General features: G+C 28.9%; 5 protein-coding genes across 6 annotated transcripts; 4 read left to right on the top strand and 1 right to left on the bottom strand.

Annotated features, from left to right (window-relative positions):
* Positions 1 to 284: 284 nt before the first annotated feature.
* Positions 285 to 2,768, top strand: LOC143344025 (cytochrome c oxidase subunit 4 isoform 1, mitochondrial). The gene is made up of 4 exons (XM_076769610.1): positions 285 to 429; positions 979 to 1,188; positions 1,468 to 1,660; positions 2,530 to 2,768. The coding sequence occupies exons 2-4, from the start codon at positions 985 to 987 to the stop codon at positions 2,637 to 2,639; spliced, it is 507 nt and encodes a 168-aa protein (XP_076625725.1). The 5' UTR covers positions 285 to 429; positions 979 to 984; the 3' UTR covers positions 2,640 to 2,768.
* A 1,533-nt stretch (positions 2,769 to 4,301) lies between these two features.
* Positions 4,302 to 10,631, bottom strand: LOC143342088 (terminal nucleotidyltransferase 4B). The gene is made up of 8 exons (XM_076765575.1): positions 10,141 to 10,631; positions 8,686 to 8,856; positions 8,057 to 8,414; positions 7,734 to 7,880; positions 7,228 to 7,421; positions 6,989 to 7,142; positions 6,725 to 6,863; positions 4,302 to 6,489 (listed from the first exon to the last, which is right to left on the bottom strand). Exons 1-8 carry the CDS (start codon positions 10,497 to 10,499, stop codon positions 6,293 to 6,295), a joined length of 1,719 nt encoding a protein of 572 aa, XP_076621690.1. The 5' UTR covers positions 10,500 to 10,631; the 3' UTR covers positions 4,302 to 6,292.
* Positions 10,632 to 11,095: 464 nt separating this feature from the next.
* LOC143347243 (solute carrier family 35 member G1) lies at positions 11,096 to 13,978 on the top strand. The gene is made up of 2 exons (XM_076776308.1): positions 11,096 to 11,519; positions 11,828 to 13,978. Exon 2 carries the CDS (start codon positions 11,830 to 11,832, stop codon positions 12,874 to 12,876), a length of 1,047 nt encoding a protein of 348 aa, XP_076632423.1. The 5' UTR covers positions 11,096 to 11,519; positions 11,828 to 11,829; the 3' UTR covers positions 12,877 to 13,978.
* A 2,323-nt stretch (positions 13,979 to 16,301) lies between these two features.
* Positions 16,302 to 19,518, top strand: Pit (probable ATP-dependent RNA helicase pitchoune). 2 transcript variants are annotated; one of them, XM_076771263.1, is made up of 10 exons: positions 16,302 to 16,532; positions 16,627 to 16,737; positions 16,979 to 17,086; positions 17,174 to 17,434; positions 17,494 to 17,808; positions 17,904 to 18,205; positions 18,286 to 18,438; positions 18,506 to 18,676; positions 18,930 to 19,107; positions 19,313 to 19,518. In XM_076771263.1, the coding sequence occupies exons 1-10, from the start codon at positions 16,436 to 16,438 to the stop codon at positions 19,477 to 19,479; spliced, it is 1,863 nt and encodes a 620-aa protein (XP_076627378.1). In that variant the 5' UTR covers positions 16,302 to 16,435; the 3' UTR covers positions 19,480 to 19,518. The 2 variants fall into 2 exon arrangements, with proteins under 2 accessions (XP_076627378.1, XP_076627295.1); XM_076771180.1 differs by having other exon boundaries at positions 16,303 to 16,538.
* Positions 19,519 to 21,445: 1,927 nt separating this feature from the next.
* On the top strand, positions 21,446 to 25,338 carry LOC143352108 (short neuropeptide F). Its single transcript, XM_076784374.1, has 4 exons — positions 21,446 to 21,561; positions 23,951 to 24,052; positions 24,491 to 24,672; positions 25,132 to 25,338. The coding sequence occupies exons 2-4, from the start codon at positions 23,965 to 23,967 to the stop codon at positions 25,189 to 25,191; spliced, it is 330 nt and encodes a 109-aa protein (XP_076640489.1). The 5' UTR covers positions 21,446 to 21,561; positions 23,951 to 23,964; the 3' UTR covers positions 25,192 to 25,338.
* The last annotated feature ends 1,819 nt before the right edge of the window (positions 25,339 to 27,157 follow it).

Consider the following 27,157-nt stretch of genomic DNA (forward strand, 5'->3'; position numbering starts at 1 on the left):
ATTTGACAAGAAATTTAACAAATAATACAAGAAATAAATATGTAAAAATATTAGAAAAAGTTTAGCTAAAAAAACACGCATTTATACAGCAATTGGAGATGACCATTTAATCGATGTTATATTCCACATATAATTAAAAATATTGAAGAAACCATTGGTAAAAAAATATATATTTATATTGTTTTATTTAAAAATTATTTAACAACAAAATACTAAGTACTTTACAGATACACTTTACAAATCGCGGTTGGAAAAATGCATTAGATGTCCTGTTCCATACCTCATTGTCGATTGGATACTTGTGAAATGTAAATGCATTGACTGCTACCGCCAACTACTGTCAACATTGTCACCTAGAGGTACTGATCGTACTATCTCGTATGAGCCACAGCCATTTTACTTTACATTGGATCGGTATCTGTAAGGACAGTAAGTTTTTATACGTTATATTATTTCATTAATTCTATGCATCAGCAGTAAGTATTAATATATTCATTAGACAGTTAAATATTAACCCTAATTAATCTATATATTTTTTATAAGTGTCTGTATTTTAAATATTTTTTATGAAGTACATTCTGTTAGGTAACCACTAAATGTACTCTGCAATTACTACGTAACATTATCTAAAAATTAAATATTTTCATGAAACAAAATAAATATATTAAATGTTCAACAATTGAACCCATTTTTTTAATTATATGAAGAGTTACACATATTCATGGATTTTAATTAAAGTTTCAATCTTTTTTCATTTCAAGCATAATTTTGTATTAATTTGTAATAAAATTCATTTTAGTAAATTAAATCGTATAAAATTTGTATACAAGCATACAAATCATTAACTCAATGTCTTGTATTATAAATATATGAAATTTATGGATTAACTTTACTGTAATACTTTATTATTTTTATTTACACAACATTTCTATAAGATAGAAAATTAGACAGTATATTTAAATTTGTATATTATTTCAGTACACAATGACCAGTAAGTTGTTCCTTCCATACTTACGTCAAAATATTCCAATTTACACACGTGGAATGTCAGCTGGTGTAGCAATTCCAGATAAAATTGGTAATAGGGATATAGTAGGCTGTGGATATAATGGAGAGGCATCTTATATGGATAGGCTTGACTTTCCTATGCCTGCAATTCGTTTCAAAGCTAACACTCCAGATGTCATGGTAAAATAATTCTAATAAATTTATGTTATATCTCATAAAGTATTAATTGTTCTTATAAACAAGCATAAATCTAATACCTTTTGGTTCTATACTTGCTTATATTTGAGGTCAGTGCAAATACTTTGTTGCAGTTCCTTTGTGTGTGTAATTAATCAAATTTCCCTTTAAGAAATCAATTCTTTACATGTAATCATATTATATAGTTATTACAGTTATAACATTTGATTAAAATTACTTTAATACAATGAAGTTTATTATCTTGATATTACTCTTGCATAGGCATTAAGGGAAAAGGAGAAAGGAGATTGGAAGAAATTATCAATCGAAGAAAAGAAAACAATATATCGTAATAGTTTTCGTCAGACACTTGCTGAAATACAAGCCCCAACAGGTGAATGGAAAGGAGAAGTTGGTGTAACACTTATGGGTGTGGCCCTCAGTATTTGGATACTCATGTTTCTTAAAATCTATGGTATTTCAATTTTATTACAGATTTTAAAAATGTATTTTCTGTATTAATCATTTATGTTTAAATTTTATTAAGATATAGTGAATGTTAGTAATATTAACATATTTAACTTGGATGTACAAGGTATTCAAAAAAACGTGGTACAATCGGCAGGAGAGTAATTCCTCACATAAAACTTAGTGAAAAATATAAAATAAAATTTTATAATACAGAGCTTTATTTTCAAGAAAGTCGAGTTTGAAAATTCATTAGGTACACATGCACTTACACACAGTCTACTTCATTTGCCTAGCCTGGCTTACAACCTCCACTGCTGCTTTTATTTATAAACAATGTCGAAGGTTCTAGACTTAAAGTTGTCTTATTTCATTATGGTCAAGGTCAAGTATATTAATCGTGAATACACGGATATGATCCATGCATTAGGAGCTTTCAATGGTTCCAATGGTAATGCTTTGGCTGCAGTTGATTAATATAACTTATTATTTGTTAATATTATATCATATCGCGATTGATATTATTTATAAGTACAAAAGCAGCAGTGCGAACAAACGAAGTAGAGTGTGTGTAGTGCACGCGTACCTAACGAATTTTCAAACTCGATTTTGTTGGAAATGAAGTAAACAAATGAAATAAAAAAAATTTTATACTATACTTTTGGCTCAGTTTTATGTAAGGAATCACTCTCTTACAAGTTATACCACGATTCTTCGAATATCCTGTATACTAAAAAACAATACATACAAATTTAAAATAGCAAATTGAAAGCTTAAAATTTAAAGTTAAACTAGAAAATTGACAAATAAAATAGAGCAAGAATTTTTAAGAACATACAATATTACATATAATACAAATTATTTCAAATTTTACAGCATATCCACCATTACCAGTAACATTTGATGAGGAACACAGACTTGCTCAAATGGAACGTATGAAATTACTTGATGTCAATCCTATCACAGGAATCAGTTCTGAACAATAAATTTAAGTAATTTTGTTCAAAATATAGTATAAAATAATATATTATATGGTAACACTTATTTAATCCAAATTTTCTGTATGCATTTAATGAAAAATCGAATAAATTAAGTGCTGCTATTAAAATCAATAAGTTTTTATTCATAACATGTATACACTAAGTAAATTGAAAATAAAAATAATAAATATTACGTGATATAAGGTGTTTCGTTCCATCAACTCGGGTTTTTCCGCTCTTTTATATTACCAGATACGGTATCGTGACTTCGTCGCAAAATTCCTCGAATATTCCTCATCTGGCAAATTTCGTTGTAAAATAATCGAGCACTTTGTCAAAACGAAAGCGCTAGGCCCGAGTTGACCAGCGAAAGGCTATATTGTTCCGCGGGTGGTACGCGACATCGTTTCGATCGCGACTCAAATCGACTTATCGGTGATCTCAAATAGTCACATTCTTAAACTAGTCATTCAATATTAGTTTGGTGAGTGACGACTAAAGGATACGCATACCACGAAGGTTATTGGGCCTTACAACCCCAAGAGAATTAAAAAGATAGTTCGCGCGGAGAATTTTGCCTGTAACCGACGCGACGGTAAGTTTCAAAGGAGTTACTTTTTAAAGAATATTTCATCTTTAAAATCATTTTATAAAATAAATATATACAAATATTGCTTTTTTTTTTAACTTCATTTCTTTTCAGTTTATCTGAAACTTTGTCGTTGAAATTTATTTTATTAATTTTTTATTGAATTTTTGTAAATTCTTATGATAAATATGGCTATATGTTTATTTTACTTATTGAATACTAAACATATATAGGATGTTCATCGTAATGATCATCACAACTTTTCTGGCATTAACATTAATTTGATAAAAAAAATTTCGAACGAAAGCTATTCAGTATTTTTATAGCAATAAATTGCAGTAGTAAACATTTCGAAGAAAATTTTTATTTACTGAAAAAGTGAAATCACTTTGATTTTTTACAGTATTTTTGTCTATAAAGTAAACGTGTGAACATATAAATCTCCATAAGTACGGATCCAAATGGTGCACCAAATTTATCCATCTATCTAGCATTAATTTTCTTCATTCTATCTACTGGTATGGAAACTGGTATGGAAAATTCCTGTACAATTTAAACTCGATCGGATAACGGACAAACGTGCTTCAGGCACGCCTTTCTTTTAGTCGATCGAGTTAATATTTTACAAAAATTATTTTCCCATACATTGGAACAATTCTAGGGGTAAAACTAAAAAATTCAGGAGACAAATTTCAATTATCTGTAATTTCGATATACCCTGATACACATGGTCGAACACGATTGGGTGGTCTTAAAGAAATAGTTGCAAGGTCTGTTGAAATCGAGTACGCCATTCGTTCAGTTAGTTATAGGAAGATCGTGTCCATACAATAAATACGAGAAAGAAAATTAATAATAAGTAGGTAGATAAATTCGGTACACTATTTAGAGCAGCAGAGAACTTGCACATATAAAGTATTGCATGTTAAGACTTGCATAACACATTTTCTTTCCCGTTATCTGATTAAACAAATTTTCATTGGAATGATTTTGGGGGTTTCTTTAAAAAATGTAGAAAAAAATGTCGATTATCTGTATCTGAAGATCACCTTAGTATATGTATTATAATTAGCAGTCTATTACTTAGTAGACTAAAATGTTAAACTTTAAATATAATTATGTTATAATACAATACTATCAAAATAATGACAATGACACAAAGAAACCTGTTATCACTGTTTATTAAATTTTCAGTACTTACACATTTTTCAGTGGGTTTTGAAGATAGACAAGCATACATCGCAAATATTTAATAAAATTTTACGAAACTTTGATCCCAATTAAAAAATTTGTAATAATTTTTGTAGACTAGTTAGTTGTAATAATAACAACCATAATAATTACATAGCTTTGAGAATGTAAGATCCACATTTTAGTGTTTACAGAGCCATACATAGATCCATATATAGACACATTATACATATGTATATGTGTTGTAACAAGCAATTGACATTCTAATTCTAAAATTGAATCACAGCTTATAATGTTATTCATGAACAACGTTTCACTCAATAATATACAGAATACTGCAAAAATATTATACACCTTGAAGGAAATTAAATACTAGTAGTATTGTTATCTCTGCACTCCAATTTAATAGGAGACACTGCCTGAATATATATTACAACTTGAATTAACACAAAATGCAATCCGGACAAAGATTCTTAATTGATAAACATTCGTTATAATAGACGCAGTTATGTCTTCTCCTAAATCTGAAGAACAAAAATTGATTTGTTGAGAAACGGAATGTAATGTTCAATAACTTAGATACAAGATAATTTAACAGTACAACATTTGGAGTTCTCAGTGATATCAAGGCCTTTCTACGTATTGTCATATACAAAATTTTTGAAATATTGCTCAATTTTTAAAAAGTAATACAGAATATTACTATAATAAACATGTTTAAATGCAATATCTGATTCGTGCATTAAATTCATTTTACATTCGATCATGACATATGTATGCTTACTATTATTTGATAATATAAAAATAATGTATCATTATTCAGGGGAGACTAAAATTTACAAACTAGTTTTACGAAATCAGCAATTCTGTATAAAAAGTAAAGTATTATTATGCACAATTATGACTTTAAAGAACACAGTGTAAAAATCTAAAGTGTATTATTTTTTTCAGCAATGAGTTAGTATTTTCAAAAATATTTTTATTCAAAATTTGTTGATTACCAGCACACGAACTTATAATTTTATTAAAATCCGAAAAATATACCAAAACATTTTCACAATACTGGACTTACATATTACAGAAAAAATATATAATTCTCACATAGGCATAGAAATATCCATGTCTTAAAATGATAAAATTATTGTAATAAACCACTATTTTAGGTACGTACAAAATAAGAAAATTCAGTAGGTAACTCTTAGACTTATTTTTCTATGTTCGATAATGTATATTACAATATTTACAATAGGTAAGTCCCAATATCACCAATTTTTCTGTCACCCCTTTGTTATAAGAATATAATTCCATATAGAAAACTAAGTCTTTATCATCATTATTAGAGCTTGTTTTACAGCTTCATGAAATCTTTAAGAAAACTGCACTGTAAATAATCTTTGTATATATCGTTCGTATTATATAAATGTATTACAATGAGTTTATCATGGTTATGAACACAATTACTATTCAAAGATAGCAATAAGCTTGTAACTTTGTAAACAATAATCAATAAAATATTACACATTTTTTAATGTTGTTTGTAACATGTGCAGTAATGCAAAGACGAAGTAAAACTAAACCAATCTATATTACAATTCTGTACGTCTTTGGTATGTAAACTTTCGTACAGAACACAAAAATGTTTCTGGTGAAATGAAGAACTTAACTATATTTGGGGCATTTCCTTGTCCCTATGAGAAAAAAAAAACACAGTTTATCAACTCTTCACTGTTATAGACACTGAGCCCCTTTGTATGCTAAAGTGGAAAGGATAATTTAGTTGTGCGATGAAAGTTAATCAATGTCTTTTCACCACACAGTTATGATATTGAGCTCGCTACTTAAATGACAAACAAAGTCCAACATTATTTTGCACGTTTCATCACCGTACACAATCTCCGGTACCACGAGGTGCAATGCACTGTTTTTTTCGTTTTACGGTTTGTGGTCTCGAACTTGGACTGTGACTATTATTACTACTTCCATTACTATAAAGAGAATGTTTTGCTTTACTCTGTCCAGTTATATTATTATTTATTCCACGATGATAATTTCCTCTGGAACTGTGATAGTGATTACCTATGATAAATGAATATATGTTATTTTGACTGCTTAGAAGAAAGTATAACAAATATGACTATATAATTTTATTAAAAGTAATATATCTATTAGATTACATTTAAACCATAATGATTTTGTTATATTAAAATTATAAAAATAACTGGGATATTTCAAGACTATTAAATATTTAAATGCGTTATTCTCTCTATGTTAAAAACTAATTTGCATATTTAAATATTTAAAATAATCATACCATGAGCAGTTCCTTTATATGGTTTCCTGGATTGCGATTGATGATGAGTATGTTGATTATTATATACATGTCTTTCTTTATTCCTATCTTCACCTTTTCCACCAGTGTTAGGAGAATTACCACGACTACATTCAGAATCCTTTTAACATAAAAAAGTACACATTACAATATATATCGATATATAAAATGTGTTAAAATCTGTTAAAAATATAATTAATTTATAATAATTGTTGTTTTATACATAAATAAACTATGATTTAGTACCGTGTCACTAGCTGGAGCAGAAAGCGTTGATGCATCAGATCCAGTTGAACTTGACAATGAATCTACTTCATTCAAAGGTAATGGGAATGTTTCCTTAATCCACTTACGATATTCTATCACTTCATCTGTCACTCGAATTATTCTCCCTAGTATACTAAATACAATACGTTTTTAAAAAATACATGTAAAATAGTACTATAAAATATGTAAACAACTTTCATATATACAAATAATCTCACCTTACTTTATTTGCATCATTAACTAAAATATTTAAAGGACTAACTGCTTGTGAAAGGACATAATAAGCCCAATCAAATGCATCTTTTACATAAAGTGCACCATAACTACTACGACCAATATCATTTCCAGGCGTAAGTGGATCTTCTATACACAATAGAGAAGGTCGATGGCCATCTATCATATCTCGTTGTACCTAAATCATATAACATATATTATCTTTATTGTGCATTAACGTAATTATATATATGCATTATAAATAACATTAATAGCATTTTCTTTATTGTTCATATAACAAGCATAAAACAGTGAAGATACTGTATATTTTAGTTCTCTGAATTAAGATTATTTAATACATACATAATTCACAAATTAGAGAAGTATCTATACAGAATATTATATGTGTATACTATACTATATTGAACATACACTTTTTATCAAATAATGTTTAAAATACTTCATGTACTAGTATTAACTGTGCAGCTTTTATAAAATCAATTTAATTTACCTCTTCCTTCGATATGTAAGTACCACCATCTTTTACACGAATTCCTGTTTTAACATAATTAAATTTCCTACCATATAATTCCAAAAATTCTATTAATAACACCCCAAGATTAGCATTTGAACAATAAGCATTTTGCCTGGGATGTAACTGAAATAAAAATTTTTCTATATGATAGGAGAATCAATCTTTCATAAAGTGAATTATGAATTACTTAATTTTATAGAATATAAGTTTAGCATTACATTTTTCATTTTATCACAATAAAATAAATATATTTCTAATACAAGTACTGTATATTTGAAAGAAACTTATTAATCACATACTTGTAAAAAACTGATAGTCATAAGTATTAAACTGTACGAGGAGATTCCACCAGTAAAAACTTCATTCAGGTCTCTTTGTAACAAGAATTGCTTTAATACCATAACTAGCTTCTCCAGCACTGGATACCGTTTCTTAAAAGAATTGATCAAGTCTACAGATTTAACACCATTATTCATATTAAAACTGATGTCTACTTTAATTTCAGTTTCTTTATCAGTCAACTTGACAATGGGAACACTAGCTTTGTCCAAAACTTTAATAGATGATGGTTCAGCAATATTTTGATCCAACAAAGCACGTTCCAAAGTACGTAATGGAAGATTCATCCACATTCCTATTACTACTAAATCTATATCACTGAAAGACAAAACAAAATCTAAGAATCAATTGTATCAATGACACTTAAAAGTGTATATAAAATATTAATTACATTAATTTTATGACAGTAAAAGAAGAATTAATATTATTTCAATAATGTAATAAACGATTTTCAATAAATATTAATAACATAAATATTTTCACAATTTAATACATGTAATAATTAAACTGATTTATAAAATACTATATATTTTGTATGTGAACACATTACTAAATACATTCTATTTCAAATATGTACAATGATACGTACCTTGTAGGTAAATATAAACCAGTGCGAAAGCTGCCAAATACTTCAACCTTAGAATCTGGCCAGAGATCATATATTACTTGTTCTATCCTTTTGACAACACGCATTCGTAAGCTATGTTCTTCATTAGAGGGACACATATAAGCAAAAAAATCTTCAATTTCTTCATGTAATCTACACATTAAAAAAAAGAAACCAATTATTAATCAACTTTTTATTCATACTACATATATCATTTAACAATGATAAAAATCATTTATTTTCATTGCTTTGATTTAAAATGAAATGATTATAATAATTATTATTTTTTATTGTCATATATTATTTATTGTTAAATTTGATTATGTTGCAAATAATTATTTTTAGAAAATATATAATTTTATTACCATAATTATTTGCAACATATGCTAATAACATTTATAATGCAAAAAATATACAAATTTAAATATTCTTATTTTTCATATTGGTAACTGTAAAATTTTTACAATTCATTGATAGTATATGATAACATAAATATTGTTTGAAAAAGTATGATAATCCTAATTTATAGTCACATATGAATTTTAATATGTTAATAATTTGTAACAAGTTATGTCACAACATAACTTGTGATATAAACATAAAACTGCACATTAGTAGAAAGAAATGGTATCATATTTATATTATTCAAAATACTAAAAAGAATACAAATATCTTATAATTTATTACACGTTTACTTATTAAAAATAAGATTTTAATAAGAAATATGAAAACTTTATTTATTATACAGAAAATAGTAAATATAAAAAAAATTAATTATTGATATAAAATTGTAAATAAATATACAAAACACATATTAAGAATGAAATAAAATAAGTTAATGTAAGAATTTAAAAATATGCATAACTAATATAAAACTAACATAGTAATTGATATTTTTTTTTTTTAAATAAGTTATATTCATATATATTCATATAGTACTTGTGAAACTTGCAAAATAAAATATCTAATATTAAATTTGTTAAAAATATAAAATATCAAAAAGATATTTTTGCATTAAACATTATTTGTACAAAAATATATAACATTTTTTCAAACAATTTAGTATTTTCCAATTCTGAATAATATCAAATATTGTCAATATAAACATAAATAGTCGAATTATATAAACATCCACGTGCGCTACAAACTTATATTAGCAGACATTAAAATTGTATTAGAACAATTTTACGTAAATTTAAAATATCTAATTATCATATGCACTTGAGATAAATAATATTTCTTGTATTTTGAAAATGAAAATAAGTTCTTATTCGTAACAACGTCAATTGCAAAGTTACCATTCTGATATAGCCTATTTGTAAACGAGCATGCAAAATACATAACCTTAACCATGCCCATATGGACGAATCATTCATAGTATAATAGCCTAATTTCCAAAGGACAAATAATAAATCATCAATCGAAAATAATATTCACCCAATAACTCCTTTCGAATAATGTTTATTCGGTATACGCCACGGACAGCCGCCGTATTCGCCAACTAAGGCATCGTAATTGTAGTTCATGCCGTAGGTACTAGCACGATTATCACCTTTCCTACGCGACGGATTATAATAGCTATTGCAAGTGTTATGTTGCATGCGGTCGCCCGTACGAGAATTAAGAGAATCCAATGCTATGAAATCTTGCTGAAGCTTCACACCTATCACATTCGAAGACGAGTCGTTCTTCAGCGTTAAAATATCAAGACCTTTCTCAGCTTCCCAAATGTGTAACCAAAAATCCTTAGCGGGGCCGAACTGCTCCGGTTGATACCAACCGATAGTCGGATCCATTAAATAGTTCTCGATTCCGTATCTCACGATTAATGGTCTTTGCGCACTACACTACAATTTCAATCTTAATTCAACTTTAATTGAAAAATTGTCTGATTTATTGTAACCTGCGAACACTATGAAATTCATACATTCGATCAATGAATAACAGCATTTTAGAAGGAACTTCGTGCATCGTTGTTAAGTATAGTATGACAACACCTACAGGACTTATCCGCCAGAGGGCTACAAACAGTAGTCGATTCTCGTTAGTTCTTAAATAATATAATCCTTTCAAATATTAGAATACTGCAAAACATAAAATAAAATCACTTGAGTAATATAATTAAGACCATTAAAGGGTTACCAATGTAACTTGTATTAATACCGGTAACTATATCAACAATATGTATCAAAATATCATAATTATTTCAAATAAAAATCTTCCAATATTTAATAAACAAAATTTATATCACATTAGCATATCATCTCATATATTTTTTTCCATACATCCATTGGGCAAATAGTCACTATTTCATGAAATTAAATATTCGAATATTTTTATATTAATTGTACAAAACCTAGTAACTTAGTAACATTAGGTTTGCTGTGGTTGAAGAAAAATGAAATATTTTTATTCTCATATTATGAATGAAATTAATGGACAATTGTGCTTATTCATAAATATACTTTGGAAAACTCAAAATATATAGAATATAATAACAAAAGTAATATGTAATTTTAAATTTACATGTATCGAATTTTTCATCCAGATATTTATCAGATAAACTGTCTACTCTTCGACGTGATGTCGCGAGTTTCCTACTTCACGCAAGTGACAACGTGATTTCTTAACTAAAATAGTTAGCAATTAAAAAGATGTAAAGGACGTTGTCACTGGCAATGAACAAGAATGTTTTATCGAAAGTCCTAAGCTAATTTAGTCTTCCATATCATTTATAAATGCGCTATACTAATTGTTACATAATTTTATTAACAAACCTATACGCTGTGATTAACTAATTAGTAAAGTTATTACCGGTGAGTATATTTGTTAATATTAATGAAGCTAAGACTAGCATTTTTTTACTTAAATATGTTTAATAAGTAAATTACTTCCACAATGCGTTATCATATTAGTTAGTCATATTTTTGTTATTGTTTTCTGTTAAGAATCTGTTTTAACAAAATATTTATTTAATTTTTATTTGTCTAAAATTATTACAGTAATGTATTTAAATAACATACAATCATTGTTTTGACTTATAACCTTACTTACTGTTACTATCATTTTTGCATATAACTATGTCTTTCAAAAATTCAAACAGTTTAATCTCTTTCTTTTTCAGACATGTCAGAACATGTTGAATTACAACATTTAGTTGATAGTGACATTGAAAGTAATATGACAATAAAACAGAAACGATTTTCGGTTCTAATGTGTAAATCATGTCCTTATCTTGGTTTAATACTGGCAACGTTATCATCATTGTTTTTCTCATTATGCAGCGTCATTGTGAAGAGTTTAGTAGAGGTTAATCCAATGGAATTGGCAGCATTTCGTTTTGTGGGTGTATTGTTACCTGCAATACCAATTGTGATATATAAAGGAGAACATCCTTTTCCAAAGGGACGTAGACTAATGTTAATATTAAGAAGTTTTGTAGGGACCACTGGCCTTATGCTAAGTTTTTATGCATTCAGGTATATGCCATTAGCCGATGCATCTGTTGTAGTTTTTTCTGTTCCTGTATTTGTAGCTATATTTGCAAGAATCTTCTTAAAGGAGCCTTGTGGAATATTTAATGTTATTACAGTTTGTTTAACATTGATTGGTGTAGTTCTGATAACACGTCCACCACTTATTTTTGGACATACCATAAAGTCTCTTTCTGATGGACATGTGAAAACAGAACATGCAGATTTGTGGGGTGCTGTAGCAGCTTTCTCAGCAACACTATTTGGTGCAAATGTGTATGTTTTATTAAGAGCTTTGAAAGGCCTCCATTTTTCAGTAATAATGACAAATTTTGGATCATTTGCCTTAATTCAGACAATAACTATATCTTGGGCCATAGGTGCACTTTGCTTACCTCGGTGTGGAACTGATAGACTCTTAGTCGTAGCACTTGCTCTTTTTAGCTTTGGGGGTCAAATATTATTAACATTGGCTTTACAGATGGAACAAGCAGGACCAGTTGCAATAGCAAGATCAGCAGACATAGTCTTTGCATTTTTCTGGCAAGTTTTATTTTTTAATGAAATACCAAACCGTTATTCAGTAGGAGGAGCAATTTTAGTCACAAGTTCAGTTTTATTAACAGGATTAAGAAAATGGGCACTTTCATTACCAGAAACATCTAGCATTAAAAAATCTTTAGGTATTTTGGTGATGTAGACTATGATTCATAAAAGACAAATTTTAAGAATTTATTATACTTTTTTGTAATACTAAAGATTTTGTTTTCATAATTGATTTTATTCTATAAAATTTGTTTGTGTGGGGGTAAACAATTTAGTCTGCAGTGAATTTTGTTTATTAATATATCAATTATAATACAATAAAATGAAATTCTTTTAATACTTCATATATTCAGAAGTAATCTTTTTCATGTAGACAAAAATGAACTTAAATTATTTAAATTGTTTCAACATATTTATACAAATAACTATATGGCATGTTTAATACATATAAATACATTTTCAAAATTTTACAAAGTTATATTGCTTTAAAATTGCAATAACAAATGCATTAATATACATATATCACAGATTCATATAATGAATATTACTAGTCATTGTAGAACAATATAAAAAGAGATCAAAATAGATACATTTTTAGCTAATCTTCGTCTCCTCTTTGTTTAAATTATTCTAATTTAATAAATATGGAGCTATAATGAAGTATAAAAGTAAATGATGTAAAATATCACTGGTTATGTACAACTAACACTTAGTAAAAATAAATAAAATTTAAATCTCTATTAAAAGATATTTCACAGAATAAAAATATCATTACAAAAATATTTATTAAATAATAAAGTCATTCTTATGCTATTGCAATAAAATATGGGATTTATACTTTTTAATGTAAGTTACACAAATTTAGAAAAGGTATCTACTCATATATTCATACTCATTGATAAGATTTCTGAGAAAATATATGTACAGTTGCTTTTATTAGAATAATTATACCCTTGTAATGTTCTGTTTTATACAATGATCTTACCATATTTTATAGTACTACATAATACATTTTTTACATCATAACAAGGATATTTGTAATTATGTTCAAAAACATAAATTTGTATATTGTTTCTTGACAAATTGTTATATTCATATTTCCCTAATGGTCTACTTATTGTTACTATAAAATCTAGTCTAAAATTCAGTATTAAATATTTTGCGGAAATATTTTAATGTATAATTAATATATAGAAGTTCATTATTAACTTCAAACGTTATACATAATTATTTTTAAATACGTTTTACAGAATGCACAAAATAACGAAGCACTTTCTTATATGTATTTTCCTATAAGATTAATTTTGTTATATCCATAAATGTTTGTTTTATTTAATTTTGTATGCATGTACATATTAATACAATAACTTGAATAATATAAGACCCTAAATCTGCACAAATTTTGATGAACTTTATAAACTTATTAAAAATAAAATTTATTAATAATATTGATTTGTGAATCGATTATTTTATTGTCGTTATTATTAATATTATTAAGGTGTCTATTTTAAGCCTTTAATTACAGAATTAAATAATAGAATCTAAATTTCAAAGCTATATTACATATTATAGTAGTCCAAAAAGTGTTTCATTATTTTATGTGAACTGTTTGCAAACTTAGAACAAAATGTACTGAGTCAGTGTTACTTAAATTTAAAACATTATGAAAAAGTTTCTTCAACAACGAATAAATAGTGTAACATTCAAATTTTATTTATAAGTGTACATATAAATAAATATAGAAATTATTTGTATTCATAACTTATTATTGTATGTAGTAAACATTACACATGATAAACTTTGTATTAAAATTGTATTGATTCTTTTCACCATCAAATGTATGTAACAGTAATTGGTTTAAGAAACACTACCTCAACTTGATAAAAATTGTTTGAAAAAATGTTAATTTTGGATTTTAAACATTTTATAGAGATGTACGAACATAATAATAAAATCAGCTATGTATTTATACATGCGATTTTAATGTGCGTATTTACAATTGTAAACAAAATGTATATATGTGCACTTTAAATACAAGTCGTAATTTCTTAGTAACCTTGATTCTAATCAGTAGCTTGCATGAAATTAATGTTTATCATTAATAAAAATGTCAAAATGTATTTTTTACACAATATTTATGGAAATTACCATAAAATAATGAGATGGACATAATATAATAATAATAATAATAGGAAAAATCTAAATGTCTTCTATCAATTATGATTTTCATAAAATTTAAACATAGTAATAAAAAGAATTATAGTTGCTCTCATTAAAAAAACATGAGTGTGGTTTTAATAATCTGTTGTAGGGAGATTTCGGGAAAATTCAGGAATAAACTTTTGTTAGCTGTATTTTGGTTTGGTTGTATGTAGGACTCAATTATTCTTTGTTAACTCCAAACGGCTAACAACGAATTAATTGACATACATGCGGATTCAACACTCTAATATTCAGGCGTCCGATTTATTTCAACCGTACTCTCCCGAATATATTAATAACGAAGAGTCCACTCGTATTTCCCATGTTTGAAACAAGGCCCATTTATTTCTAGCGTCCTCTCTTATTAAATTGGAGAAAGCAGACGACCCCCTTCGGGGTTTGTGACAGCGTGGCTCAGTGTGGCCAGATTTGGATGTTGGCATAATTGAAGGCATCGACGACGACGCTAGTAACGACGAATTTCCTTAGCGTTTACCTGAGTGGTGGGAAAAGCCGATATATCCTACCGCCTACCGTACGAGTCACATCTTACGTGTGATCAGCGCTTCACGCAACTTCGGAAGATCGATAAAGAACGTAAATGGGAGCCTTTCCTTCTTGCTCTTGAACAGCTGCCGTTCTCGCATCAATGGAATACAATTTCGAATCTCGATTGCCCAGGCATTTTTACGTTTCGAGCTACATAGGCATATACATATGTATATGTATTGAAGCTTTGTATAATGTAAATCTATGATAATAAATGACATAATTTTAAAGAATTCTATGTGTTCTCATCATTTTTACCTTTCTTTTCCTCTCCCTATTATTTCCTTAGCTATAAGATACATGCCACCTCTTCACAAGGCCGCCAGCATATTAAAAATGTTCCGGGCACTTTGGAAATCCAGATGGTAAAATGCCCAAGTTTATCGTGGAATAGTTCGTTATTTTCAACGCTAGATGGCGCTTATTTAACGACCTCAGGCCCCCTGGTGTTAAAACGCCCAAGTTTGTCGTGGAATAGTTCGTATCCTCCACGCTAGATGGATTTCTTGACAAACTTGGGCGTTTTAGCACCAGAGGGCCTGAGGTCGGTAAATAAGCGCCATCTAGCGTTGAAGGCAACGAACTATTCCACGACAAACTTGGGCGTTTTAACACCAGAGGGCCTGAGGTCGATAAATAAGCGCCATCTAGCGTTGAAGGCAACGAACTATTCCACGACAAACTTGGACGTTTTAGCACCAGAGGGTTTGAGGTCGAAAAATAAGCGCCATCTATCGTTGAAAATAACGAACTATTCAACGCAAATTTGGGCGGCTCTCCGATTCCCACGAGGCGGTCCGAAATTATTTCGGGTAGCTTCGGAGAATCGAGAAAGAGAGCTTGTGTCAGTTTGCCTTTGTCGACTTCCCGAAACTCCACATTGACCACATGGTTGAAAGGTGATTCGCAAAAGAATGTATTAAGTTTAGTTGAATATTTAAATCTTCATTTATTATATAAAAATGTCGGTGCCGGATAAAGTGTTGATGCGAAAAATTAAAAAACGTGAAAAAAGGAAACTTGAAATATTAAAAAAACGGGAAATACAAGTACAAGATGGTAACTGTATGTTTAGAATGTGATTAACTGTTTCTTGTATTTTATCTTATTTTTCAATGAAGTTATTAATTTGAATTATTATTACTTTGTATAGTAACGAAAGATGAAACTGCAATTGAGGATTCAGAACATAATATTACGAAAAATAGTGAAGAATTATCAAATGCATCTGAACAACATTGGATAGAAGATGAACCATTAAAAAGTAAGTCGGAACAATTGTTTATTTGTGCTATGAATATAGAGTGAGTCAAGGAAGTCTTCATAAACTAAAAATATATTTTATTATCTTTGAAAGTAATATACTGAGTATTAATATGACACAAATAAAATATCTGTAACGATTAATTAACAGAGAAATATAATGTAAATATGAACTTAATCAAAACTTGTGTTCGTAAAGTGTTTCTAGAGTTCCTAAATCATGTGCTTTTACCATGTTACAGACAAGAAAAGAAAAATGAATAATGATAAGAAATTAAAAGTAGATGATACATCAATAAATGAACATCCTATATCAAAAGAACATAATGTTGATAATGTAGCTGTAAATTGTAAGTGCAGTAGTAGAATATAAGTAGAATAATACATTATTGTGTTAAATAATATTGTACATATGTTCAATTAAACTTACTTTGTAGTACCTGGATCAGAAGTAGGATTACATGTAACAAATGATACAAGTTTCAAAGTATTAGAGGATACAGTATGTGAAAATACATTAAAAGCAATAAAAGATATGGGTTTTGAAAACATGACAGAGATACAAGCAAAATCTATTCCACCGTTATTACAAGGCAGAGACTTGGTGGGATCTGCAAAAACAGGATCTGGGAAAACTTTAGCATTCTTGATACCAGCCATTGAACTAATATATAAACTAAAATTTATGCCCCGTAATGGTATGTAATTAATATAGATAAAACACTTTTAATTTATATTATAACATTTTTATTTATAGGCACAGGTTGTATTATTATATCTCCAACACGAGAATTGTCCATGCAAACATTTGGAGTTTTAAAGGAATTGATGAAATATCATTTTCATACCTATGGTTTACTAATGGGTGGTGCTAACAGACAGACAGAAGCTCAAAAACTTGCAAAAGGAATTAATATTATTGTAACTACACCTGGTAGATTATTAGATCATTTGCAAAATACTCCAGACTTTTTGTACAAAAATCTTCAGTGTCTCATTATTGATGAAGCTGATCGTATTTTAGATATAGGGTTTGAAGAAGAAATTAAGCAAATTATTAATATCTTGCCAAGTTAGTGCATCTTCTAAATTTCAAATACATATAACAAAACAATTAATAAAAGGCAGTATCAATCTAAATTGTAACGTAATGTACTATATTTACAGAAAAGAGGCAAACAATGTTATTTAGTGCAACACAAACAAAAAAAACAGAAATGTTAACGACTTTAGCTTTAAAAAAAGAACCAGTTTATGTTGGCGTTGATGATGACAAAGAAAAAGCAACAGTAGAAGGTTTAGAACAGGGTTATGTAGTTAGCCCTAGTGAGAAGAGATTCCTACTTCTATTTACCTTTTTAAAAAAGAATAGGAAGAAAAAAGTTATGGTTTTCTTCAGTTCTTGCATGTCGGTTAAATATCACCATGAACTTTTGAACTACATTGATTTACCAGTATTAAGTATTCATGTATGATTATATAATATAAAACGTATATGGTTGGTAATAAAACATGTAGGTGTATATTAAATTTTTTAATTAAACAACAGGGAAAACAAAAACAAACAAAAAGAACAACAACATTTTTTCAATTTTGTAACGCTTCGTCTGGTACACTACTCTGCACCGATGTAGCTGCACGAGGTCTTGACATACCAGCTGTTGATTGGATTGTGCAATATGATCCACCAGATGATCCTAAGGTAAATTGTCAGTACTATATCGCCATTTAAAAAACTGCATAAATTAAAAAACTAAATAATATTTTAGGAATATATTCATCGCGTTGGTAGAACAGCTCGAGGGGAAGGTAGCAGTGGTCATGCCTTATTAATTTTAAGACCAGAAGAACTTGGTTTCCTTCGTTACCTTAAACAAGCTAGAGTACCAGTAAACGAATTTGATTTTTCATGGAATAAGATTGCTGATATTCAATTGCAGGTGAATTTTTAATTGTTATTCTTTTAAACTAAAAATTTATACAATTTATGGGACAACTAATAGGGATACTATCTGTATTTTTGAGGACTGTTTTGAGGTTCGACGAGATTTTTTGCTCATTTGATTATTATATTAGTCACGGGGAATAAAACTGCAGTTAGAAGTAACATAAAGCAGCTACGAAAAATTAAAAAAATTAAAAATTCTGTTTACATTGTTTCCAATGATACACAACAGATTTCTATATTTTTAGCTTGAAAAGTTGATTTCGAAAAACTACTTTTTAAATATGTCGGCGAAAGAAGCATTTAAAGCATACGTAAGGGCATATGATTCTCACCATTTGAAACAAATTTTCGACATTGAAACTTTGGACTTGGCAAAAGTTGCGAAATCTTTTGGATTCGTCGTACCACCAGCCATGGATCTGAGTATCCTTTTTAGAATTATATATATTAGAAGTCTAATACTATATTACTTTTTGTTGTTTAATTTTAACCCTTAAGTGAACTCTTAATCTTTATCTTAATATATTTTTATAGCTTTATTAATTATTAAGCTTTCAAGAATTTTATTTCTCATAATTTATATTATTCAGCTTTCCCACAATATTTCCTTAACAATCTTTTATCGTAGAAGTGGGACTAAGCAAAAATTCACGACCACGAAAAAGATTAGGCGGAGGTGGTTATGGATATTTCAAAAGTATGAACAATCCAAATTCGGAGAAACAACCGCAGCGCAGAATGATATTTCAACAAAAGAAAAAACATCAAAAGGACAATCGACAATTTGTTAGATAATTGTATTTGAAAATGTTTAATAAATACATCAATTGTGCACTATGCATATAAAAAGTTGTTCAAAATACTATCCTTCATAATATATTTCATAATCATCGAAATCGGAAGTGACTCGGTACATCAACAAGTTTATCCGTAAAATTAAAATGGTCAAATGTAGATTGAAGCATTTTAAAAAAATTTTAAACAAAAATAGAATAGAATAGAAAAACTGAAGTTTAATAAATGGTGATGAATTTTACGAAAACATACCCAGTCGATAAAATCATGATACGTAAAGTTTTTAAACAGATGTGAAATATCAAAGTCAAACATTGAGGTGAACTAATAGAAATCGTATTAAGCGAACAGCATACTTGATATGCAATCAAGATATTCTATATTTTATTACTTTTATCGTATGTCACATTATTTAAAAAATATGTATATACCGTTTATTAAAATGATTAAATGTGATGATTTATGGCAAATATAATATTTTGTAACAATACTAAAGCAACTTATATACATAATGTTTTCCTTCAACATATTTTCTTATCGCTTGAACAAATGAAATATTTAAGATGCTCAAATTAGCTAGAACACCCTGAATGCTTTCGTGATTTTATCTATGCCTTTATTTGAAACATATTTCTTATTTTTATTGTCTATAATGTTGTTAAAAAACAGAAAACTCATACCATTGAAAAATACATAACAGTATAAATGAAAATAGAAATCTATTATTTACTTTGAAAGTGATACACCATATTCCTACAAAACGACTCTTTTGTACATAATTATATTTATTCGTGCATTTATACAATTCTGAACTCTATCTATTATCGTGTATTAATATAAAATTAGATTGTATAAATGTATTTTACTGATGCTTAATGTAAGCGACATCATTATTCTTTCATAAGCGAAGAAAATGACCGAAAAAAGAAATCGATATCGAGCATCGTACGTAAAAAGTACAATAGCGTATTGAATTACATTTTAATGCTAACGTTAATGTCCACTCGAGCATCTTGGGGCTCTCAATGTCTGAATAAACACATTTACTCTAGTAATAATCGGTGTACACAGTAACAATATACATTGAGATAAAAAAGTAAATACAAATTCCAACATATCTTGATCATTATATCTTATTTATTAGATGCAGAGAAATATCGATATTTTCCAATAGTTCAAATTCTACGAAATTTCAAAGAAATCTTTACATTAATTCTTAATAATACAAAAGAATTATTATGATTTTATGTATTGTTAAAAATACTTAAACAAAAGACATGAAATTACAATTTCTCAAGAATTTAATTAGAAAATTAAATAAATTTTCAAGCCGTGACTCCGTTATCGATGCATTTAAAAAAAAAAATGTCAAAGGGGAAAGATAAATGGCTCGAAGAGCGCTACATTGGTAGGATCTCGGTTCTTTTTTAAAAATTGCATAATTTTTTAAAGTATGCATATTTTTGGTTGCACATATCGATTCCTCTTTTCATTCTAGGTAAGAAATTATTTGGCACAGTGGCAAAAAAATGATTAGTTCTTAAGATATTTTCAAAAAATGTTTACATCGAGGAAGAATGTTACTACCTCACGTAGCACATTGTGGAAAGTCAGGAAAGAATTTAGGGAAAGCATGAAAACAAAATCACTGTTATTGAACAACCGTGAATATGTTAGTTATTGACATAAAGGATAAACATTCGTATAATGAGTGGGAGTAACTGTATTTGAGCAAAGGGGTGTAGGAAAGCGAAAGAGGAAGATGAGGGAGAAGTACGCTTGCGCACGAGATCGCGTGGTTGTTTTCAAGCAGTTACTTGTGTGCTTTCGTCCACATTCCCCTACCCCATGAAAATCCTCGCATCCCCTACACAAACTACACATACATGCACGTACGTATATACGTGTATATATGTATATACATATAAATATATATATATCTGAAGATACCTTCGATACTGTCTCACTTCTCATCGTTACCCTCGTATCGCGCGACTCGTACAATTTTCAAGATTGCACTTCGTCGAGAAAGTAATTTCATCAGCTTGTTGGAAGCCCTTTGATCTTGGTCTCTAGCATAAGGTAAGTTTGTCAATTTCGTTAAATTTAGTTTAAATTTTGCGGTCATGAGATTTACGTAATTTCATAATCTGCACCGTGTTATGTGGTTTTCGTTCGTAAAATTGTGATTATTTAAGAAATATGCGATGCTCGAAAAGTACAAATTTAAAGGATAAGCGAACGTGTGTTCTTCCGCCCGGTAATTTGCAATTTATTTTCATTTCTAAACATAGTCTATTTTGGAATAAAAAAACCACGCGTAATTGTGAAACTATTCTAACTCGAGATACAAATATTTTCGTAAAATAACATTTTTAAAACTATAGAGAGCGTGTATTAATTGAAATCTTTTTATTGGTATGTTTAAATCTCTTAAATCCGTTTCTCAATCGCTCTTAAACACGATTACAAATTATGCTTATAGTTGATAAAGTTCAACGATTAACAGTGAGAATTAAATAATTTAATTTAAAGTAGCGCGATAAATATGTTACCGATATTTTTAAATACATTTTATTACAACCGAAAGAAATATGCGAACTGTTACCGATTAATAGAGCATAGGCGTGGAACAAGATGTAAAATGAAATCCATATTATTATTAGGTCTATACCGTTGTCTTTTAGTTATGTTAGAAATATAATTACAAATATATTACTGCGTTACAGCAGATTACACTTATCGTGTACAAATGTAGAAAAATAGAGATCTAAAGTTCTTCGACGGTTAATCAACGATTGGAGAAGCGAAAAATTTTTGTTTTTGCCTTTTCTCAGGTATAATCTTCGAGTTGTAATTACTGGTTTATGTATAATAAAGTTCGTACCAGTAAATAGTTACAAAAATGTTTTTTTATTTCTGGTTTATTTATTTCGATAAATTAAAGTTCAAATAGTTACTTGATACCAATAGGATTAAAAATAAATAATACAGATATACCGCTTCAAAATCTATTGAAATTAAATTTTTTTATCATCGATAAGTAGTTTAATTGTTTCGATACGTGATCAAATCCTTCGTAAACTCTTGTTTTTAAATCATTAATGTATATTTGAGAATTGAAATTGATAATTGAAAATTGTAATACAATAGCGTTTAAATTTTGAACACCGTGAATATGTTCTATGAAACTCATTGCCGAACAATATGAAAACTACTCAGCCGTCCCTTATTGTTAAATACCTGCCGCGTTACATACACAATAGAAACAGAATCCAGTGCACTGAATTGCTTTAATATGTAACTTTACTCTGTTCGATACGAATCTATTTCTACACAAATTGTATCGCGTTGAAAAGCTTGTGCTAATTTTACAAAAGTATTCACTTTCTTTCGCATACGAACTCATTTACTCAAATTTACAGCATCAAAGGCAATGCACAAGGTAATTTATATTTAACAAAGAATATTTTTTTCAATTTTTCAAAACAAGTTTTGCTTAGATATCGATATACCAAAATATCAGTGATAAATAACAATAATAGAATGCAGTTTTGTTTGATATTGGGTAATTTAAATATTTAAACAATATTTTTTTTAAAGGCAACTTAACATTATTTTCGCCCTCTCGTAAACAATTTATAAGCAAAATTAAAATAAAAGATTGATGCCACCATTGTAGCCATTATAAAACAGCCTCAAATGCATAAATAGTATTTATAATTTATAAATAAATAAATGGAATTGTTGGTCCTACGCTATAAAGTTTAATTACATTATCTAAATAATTGCACATTATTGTATGAACTAATATAATTTGACAAATCATGATTATACTGTGTTCTTCGTGAGAAACTAAGAAGTTGGTCGAAAAGTGTTCAAACTTGCAAAACGAGAGACTCGACATTCCCGGTAAAAATAAAGGGCAATTACATGAACACATTCGATAACATCCATATGTTGACTCGATATTAAATTTGCAGAATGATTAATCTGCTTTCCTTGGGTAAATGAGTTACTGATCGATAGATTGTAACATGGGGTTGTCACAACTTAAAGCGAATAATACGAGGACACTCGTTTAAAATTTATTTTAAATACAGGAAACGTTAATAAAGGACGAACAGTTGACTCTTGTTTATTTCAACAAACTGTTAACGATCTCAAAGTAAGTTTCGTCGCGTTATTATTAAGATACAGCCTGGTCCATGCACACAGAGTCATCGAAAATTAAATTTATCGCATTCACTTTACCAAACACAATTCTGGTGGTCATGTAAATGATATTGTATTTCATCTATAATGTTATTAAATGTGCATCAAAATGTTCAAGTATTTAAGTATTTACTGTATAAAAACCAATAGTATCGTACGACTATTTACTTAAATAGTTATGCATACTTAATTAAAATTAATCAGACACGTTTTAATAGTAATTGATCACGAATTTAATATATCATTTTATTTTCAGAAAACGTTAATAAGATGTGGAGTAAACTCTATGTAAAATCTATGTTGCTATTCGTTATCATTGGCTTTGCTGTCGGTGTTGAAAGATACAAAGACTATGGAGGTATTTATATAATTATCAATTAATCTGCGAATAAATAAAACAATTTTTAAATAATTGAAACAACATCCTCCCATTGTTTACGTGTGTTCTGTATCAGTGACACGTAAACCGTGGACCGTGTTTGCACACGTAATGTTATTATTTTACTCTAAAGGAATTATAATTTCACCAAAAAATATCGGTTAATAAATTTAGAATAACACGATACAAATACACGCTAAAATTTGGCATAAGTGATTTCTTCGTCAAGTGTCACAATCTATGGGGGGTGCGTAAAAAAAAAACTAAAAAAAAAAATTTTGACCCTTGTAGCTAAGGACCACCATAGTCAACAAGTTGACGATATTTAGGTTTCATGTAACTCGCTTATGTAAAAATTAGTTGCAATTAAACTTTTATTTTTTAATTGTTTCGTTTATTCGTGTATGATCTTTACAGATGAAATACCGGAAAAAATACCAGAAGAGAATATCCAAGAGCTTTACAAATTTCTAATGCATCGTAGTACTTTCGACGATACTGTATTTGGCAAGGTTCCTTTCGAACATTTAATGATCCGCAAATCACAACGATCGCCTTCTTTACGCTTACGTTTCGGGCGTTCGAATTCGAATTTACCTGTAAGTACAAATTTCCTCCTCCTGAATTTAATACTTTTGTAAAGATCGCATACTTTCTTATATCAGGTCACCCCATAAATAATATTCTCTGTTTATCTTGCTTTAAATAAACACTTAAAACGCATCTCGACAATGTGCTTACAGAAACTTGTTCTTATATCTTTTAAAAAATGCTTTCTCAGCGTTTACAAGCGCGTTCGAAGCAATTAAATCGATATTTTTCGATTACATCGATTACATTTGATATTAATCGAATACATCGGTAATTGGTTCTCATTTTATTTTCGTCTGTAGAATTACCTCCTCGAACAATGACTAATGGTAGCCGAACACTATATAATTACATTTACACCAGTACAATAATAAAATCTGATCTATTAATAATAGTAAACCATTATCATTGAAAAACGTAATAGTAACACATTTACAAATAACTTTTAAATAATTTGTGTTTTTCAGATGGAAAGATTCTTTGGATATATGAACGGTATTGCATCATCAAGATTCAACGACAATTAAACGAAAATGAGTAGTTCGATTTTCCGCAATCTCTTTTACTACGCGTATGAAAAGAATTCAAGTATAACAATTGTCCTTAAATAAAATTTCCATTGTCAATGGTTCCTAACCTATTGTCTTTTCCTCAAAAGAAACCACATTTTCAAATTTTTCACCTAAAAAAACTTATTTTGAAGCCGAAAGATGAATATTCTTTCGTTTTAAATATTAATTTTTCAAAACGTTTAGTGTGGGTACAACTCACAAGCGAAAGTTTTAAGTAGCAAAATATAATCCGGTACAGATCCCAATGTATTCCCAACATCGAATAAAATTCTCAGACTTTGCATAGCCTACTTTGGTACCTACCACCCGAAACATGATAAATTTGACAACACTGTCATTAGTCCTATAAATACCTAATATACGAATATATGTTTATGTTTATGTACTTTTTGTATTATGAATGTAAAAATAGTTACACATATACATATATATTCATTATATGTAATTTAAACTTAAGCTGTTTTAATTGTGCAAAAGTGCAATTTTCAGTTTTTGTTCCGTATTTTATTTAAGTACATCGTTTTTTTCCTCGTAAAATTGATAAAATTGTTTTATTTTCAATTCACAAATATAATGTTTAATTTAAAAATATGTTACCGTTATTACGAGTTCTTCATCTAGAAAGTTTCTGGGGTACATACCGTGGAGTCAATTACAATATTCACAATCCTCTTGCCAAAAGGTGGTATCCAAATCCAAATCCACATCCTGCGTGGCCAGATCTGGCATAATTGAGTGCATCGACGTCGACATTAGTAACGACGAACATATCTTACCGCATGAGCCACATGTTACGCTGGGTCAGCACCTCATGTAACTTCGGGAATTCGATAAAGAACGTGAATGGGAATCTTTCCTTCTTGCTCTTGAACAGCCGAAGTCCGTCTTCACGGCACACAATTTCGATTCTCGATGGCCCAGCATTTCATAGGCTATGTATAGGCACATACATATAAGCCAAGAATTATTATTTGAAATAATGGAATACTTAGCAAATAAATCGTTTGAAAATAGTTTTCACTGTCTTATTTGATAAACTATTTTCAAACGATCTATTTGCCAAGTATTCTATTATTTCAAATAATAATTCTTTAATTTCATAATAAGGAATGTTCATTTAATATTTAATTAAATTTGTATCAATTATATAGGATGTTCAAGTTTTATTCCGGAGTTATTCCGTAACAGAGGTGTTCAGTCTCTGAGTTGTTCAGTTCAAAGTTCAAAGTTCAGTCTTCAAAGAAACCAGGGTTGTCCCTTGGCCGCTGCTCGTGAAACATCTTCTTGACCATCTTCGGAAATCTTGATTGAATGGAAATCTTCAATTAAATTCTTCATCTGGCATCACGGTCCGTCTTACTTCGTGGTTAAGGGATAACTCCCGCGAGCGCCCCAGGGGGCTCCTCTAGTGATTAAAAAGGACGGACCAGGGAGAGTGACCCAGATGAAATTTGTCAACTTTGATAGACGAATTGTCCATCAAAAGAAATTAAAGAATCATTATTTGAAATAATGGAATACTTATAGATATATAATAGAATTTCTACATATTCTCCACTAAAATACGTGTTATTTGTCTCTGGAAACATTAAAATCCTTCAATTCGTTCAAAAGTTATAATATTTTAAACATACGCATGAAATTTCAAGCGAACATTTCTGTATGTTTAAAACATTATAACTTTTGAACGGATTGGAGGATTTTAATGTTTCCAGAGACAAATAACGCGTATTTTAGTGAAGAATATGTGGAAATTGTAAGAATATTCGGAAAATTGGTGCGCGCGAAGAGGCTCGGTATTCTTGCAACTTTGTTAAACTTTCGATCAAGCGGAGCCTAACTGGCTGCTGATTGGCTGAATGGCTGCAACCCATAATCCCCTCCCGGTATAAAGTTGGCTACTGCTGACCAACTCCTCAGT

Source organism: Colletes latitarsis, chromosome 1, assembly GCF_051014445.1.
Source record: "Colletes latitarsis isolate SP2378_abdomen chromosome 1, iyColLati1, whole genome shotgun sequence".
Taxonomy (NCBI): domain Eukaryota; kingdom Metazoa; phylum Arthropoda; class Insecta; order Hymenoptera; family Colletidae; genus Colletes; species Colletes latitarsis.

Bases quoted from the DNA above. Each gene is read 5' to 3' on its own strand.
- Pit (XM_076771180.1), top strand. From the start codon at position 16,436: ATGTCGGTGCCGGATAAAGTGTTGATGCGAAAAATTAAAAAACGTGAA. The intron at 16,539-16,626 runs GTATGTTTAGAA...TACTTTGTATAG, and splicing joins ACAAGTACAAGATGGTAACT to TAACGAAAGATGAAACTGCA. The intron at 19,108-19,312 runs GTATCCTTTTTA...CTTTTATCGTAG, and splicing joins ACCACCAGCCATGGATCTGA to AAGTGGGACTAAGCAAAAAT.
- LOC143342088 (XM_076765575.1), bottom strand. From the start codon at position 10,499: ATGGATCCGACTATCGGTTGGTATCAACCGGAGCAGTTCGGCCCCGCT. The intron at 8,857-10,140 runs GTGAATATTATT...TTTAATGTGTAG, and splicing joins TATTCGAAAGGAGTTATTGG to ATTACATGAAGAAATTGAAG. The intron at 6,490-6,724 runs GTATGATTATTT...CATTTATCATAG, and splicing joins ATATAAAGGAACTGCTCATG to GTAATCACTATCACAGTTCC.
- LOC143344025 (XM_076769610.1), top strand. From the start codon at position 985: ATGACCAGTAAGTTGTTCCTTCCATACTTACGTCAAAATATTCCAATT. The intron at 1,189-1,467 runs GTAAAATAATTC...ACTCTTGCATAG, and splicing joins CTAACACTCCAGATGTCATG to GCATTAAGGGAAAAGGAGAA. The intron at 1,661-2,529 runs GTATTTCAATTT...CAAATTTTACAG, and splicing joins CATGTTTCTTAAAATCTATG to CATATCCACCATTACCAGTA.
- LOC143352108 (XM_076784374.1), top strand. From the start codon at position 23,965: ATGTGGAGTAAACTCTATGTAAAATCTATGTTGCTATTCGTTATCATT. The intron at 24,053-24,490 runs GTATTTATATAA...TGATCTTTACAG, and splicing joins AAGATACAAAGACTATGGAG to ATGAAATACCGGAAAAAATA. The intron at 24,673-25,131 runs GTAAGTACAAAT...TGTGTTTTTCAG, and splicing joins GTTCGAATTCGAATTTACCT to ATGGAAAGATTCTTTGGATA.
- LOC143347243 (XM_076776308.1), top strand. From the start codon at position 11,830: ATGTCAGAACATGTTGAATTACAACATTTAGTTGATAGTGACATTGAA.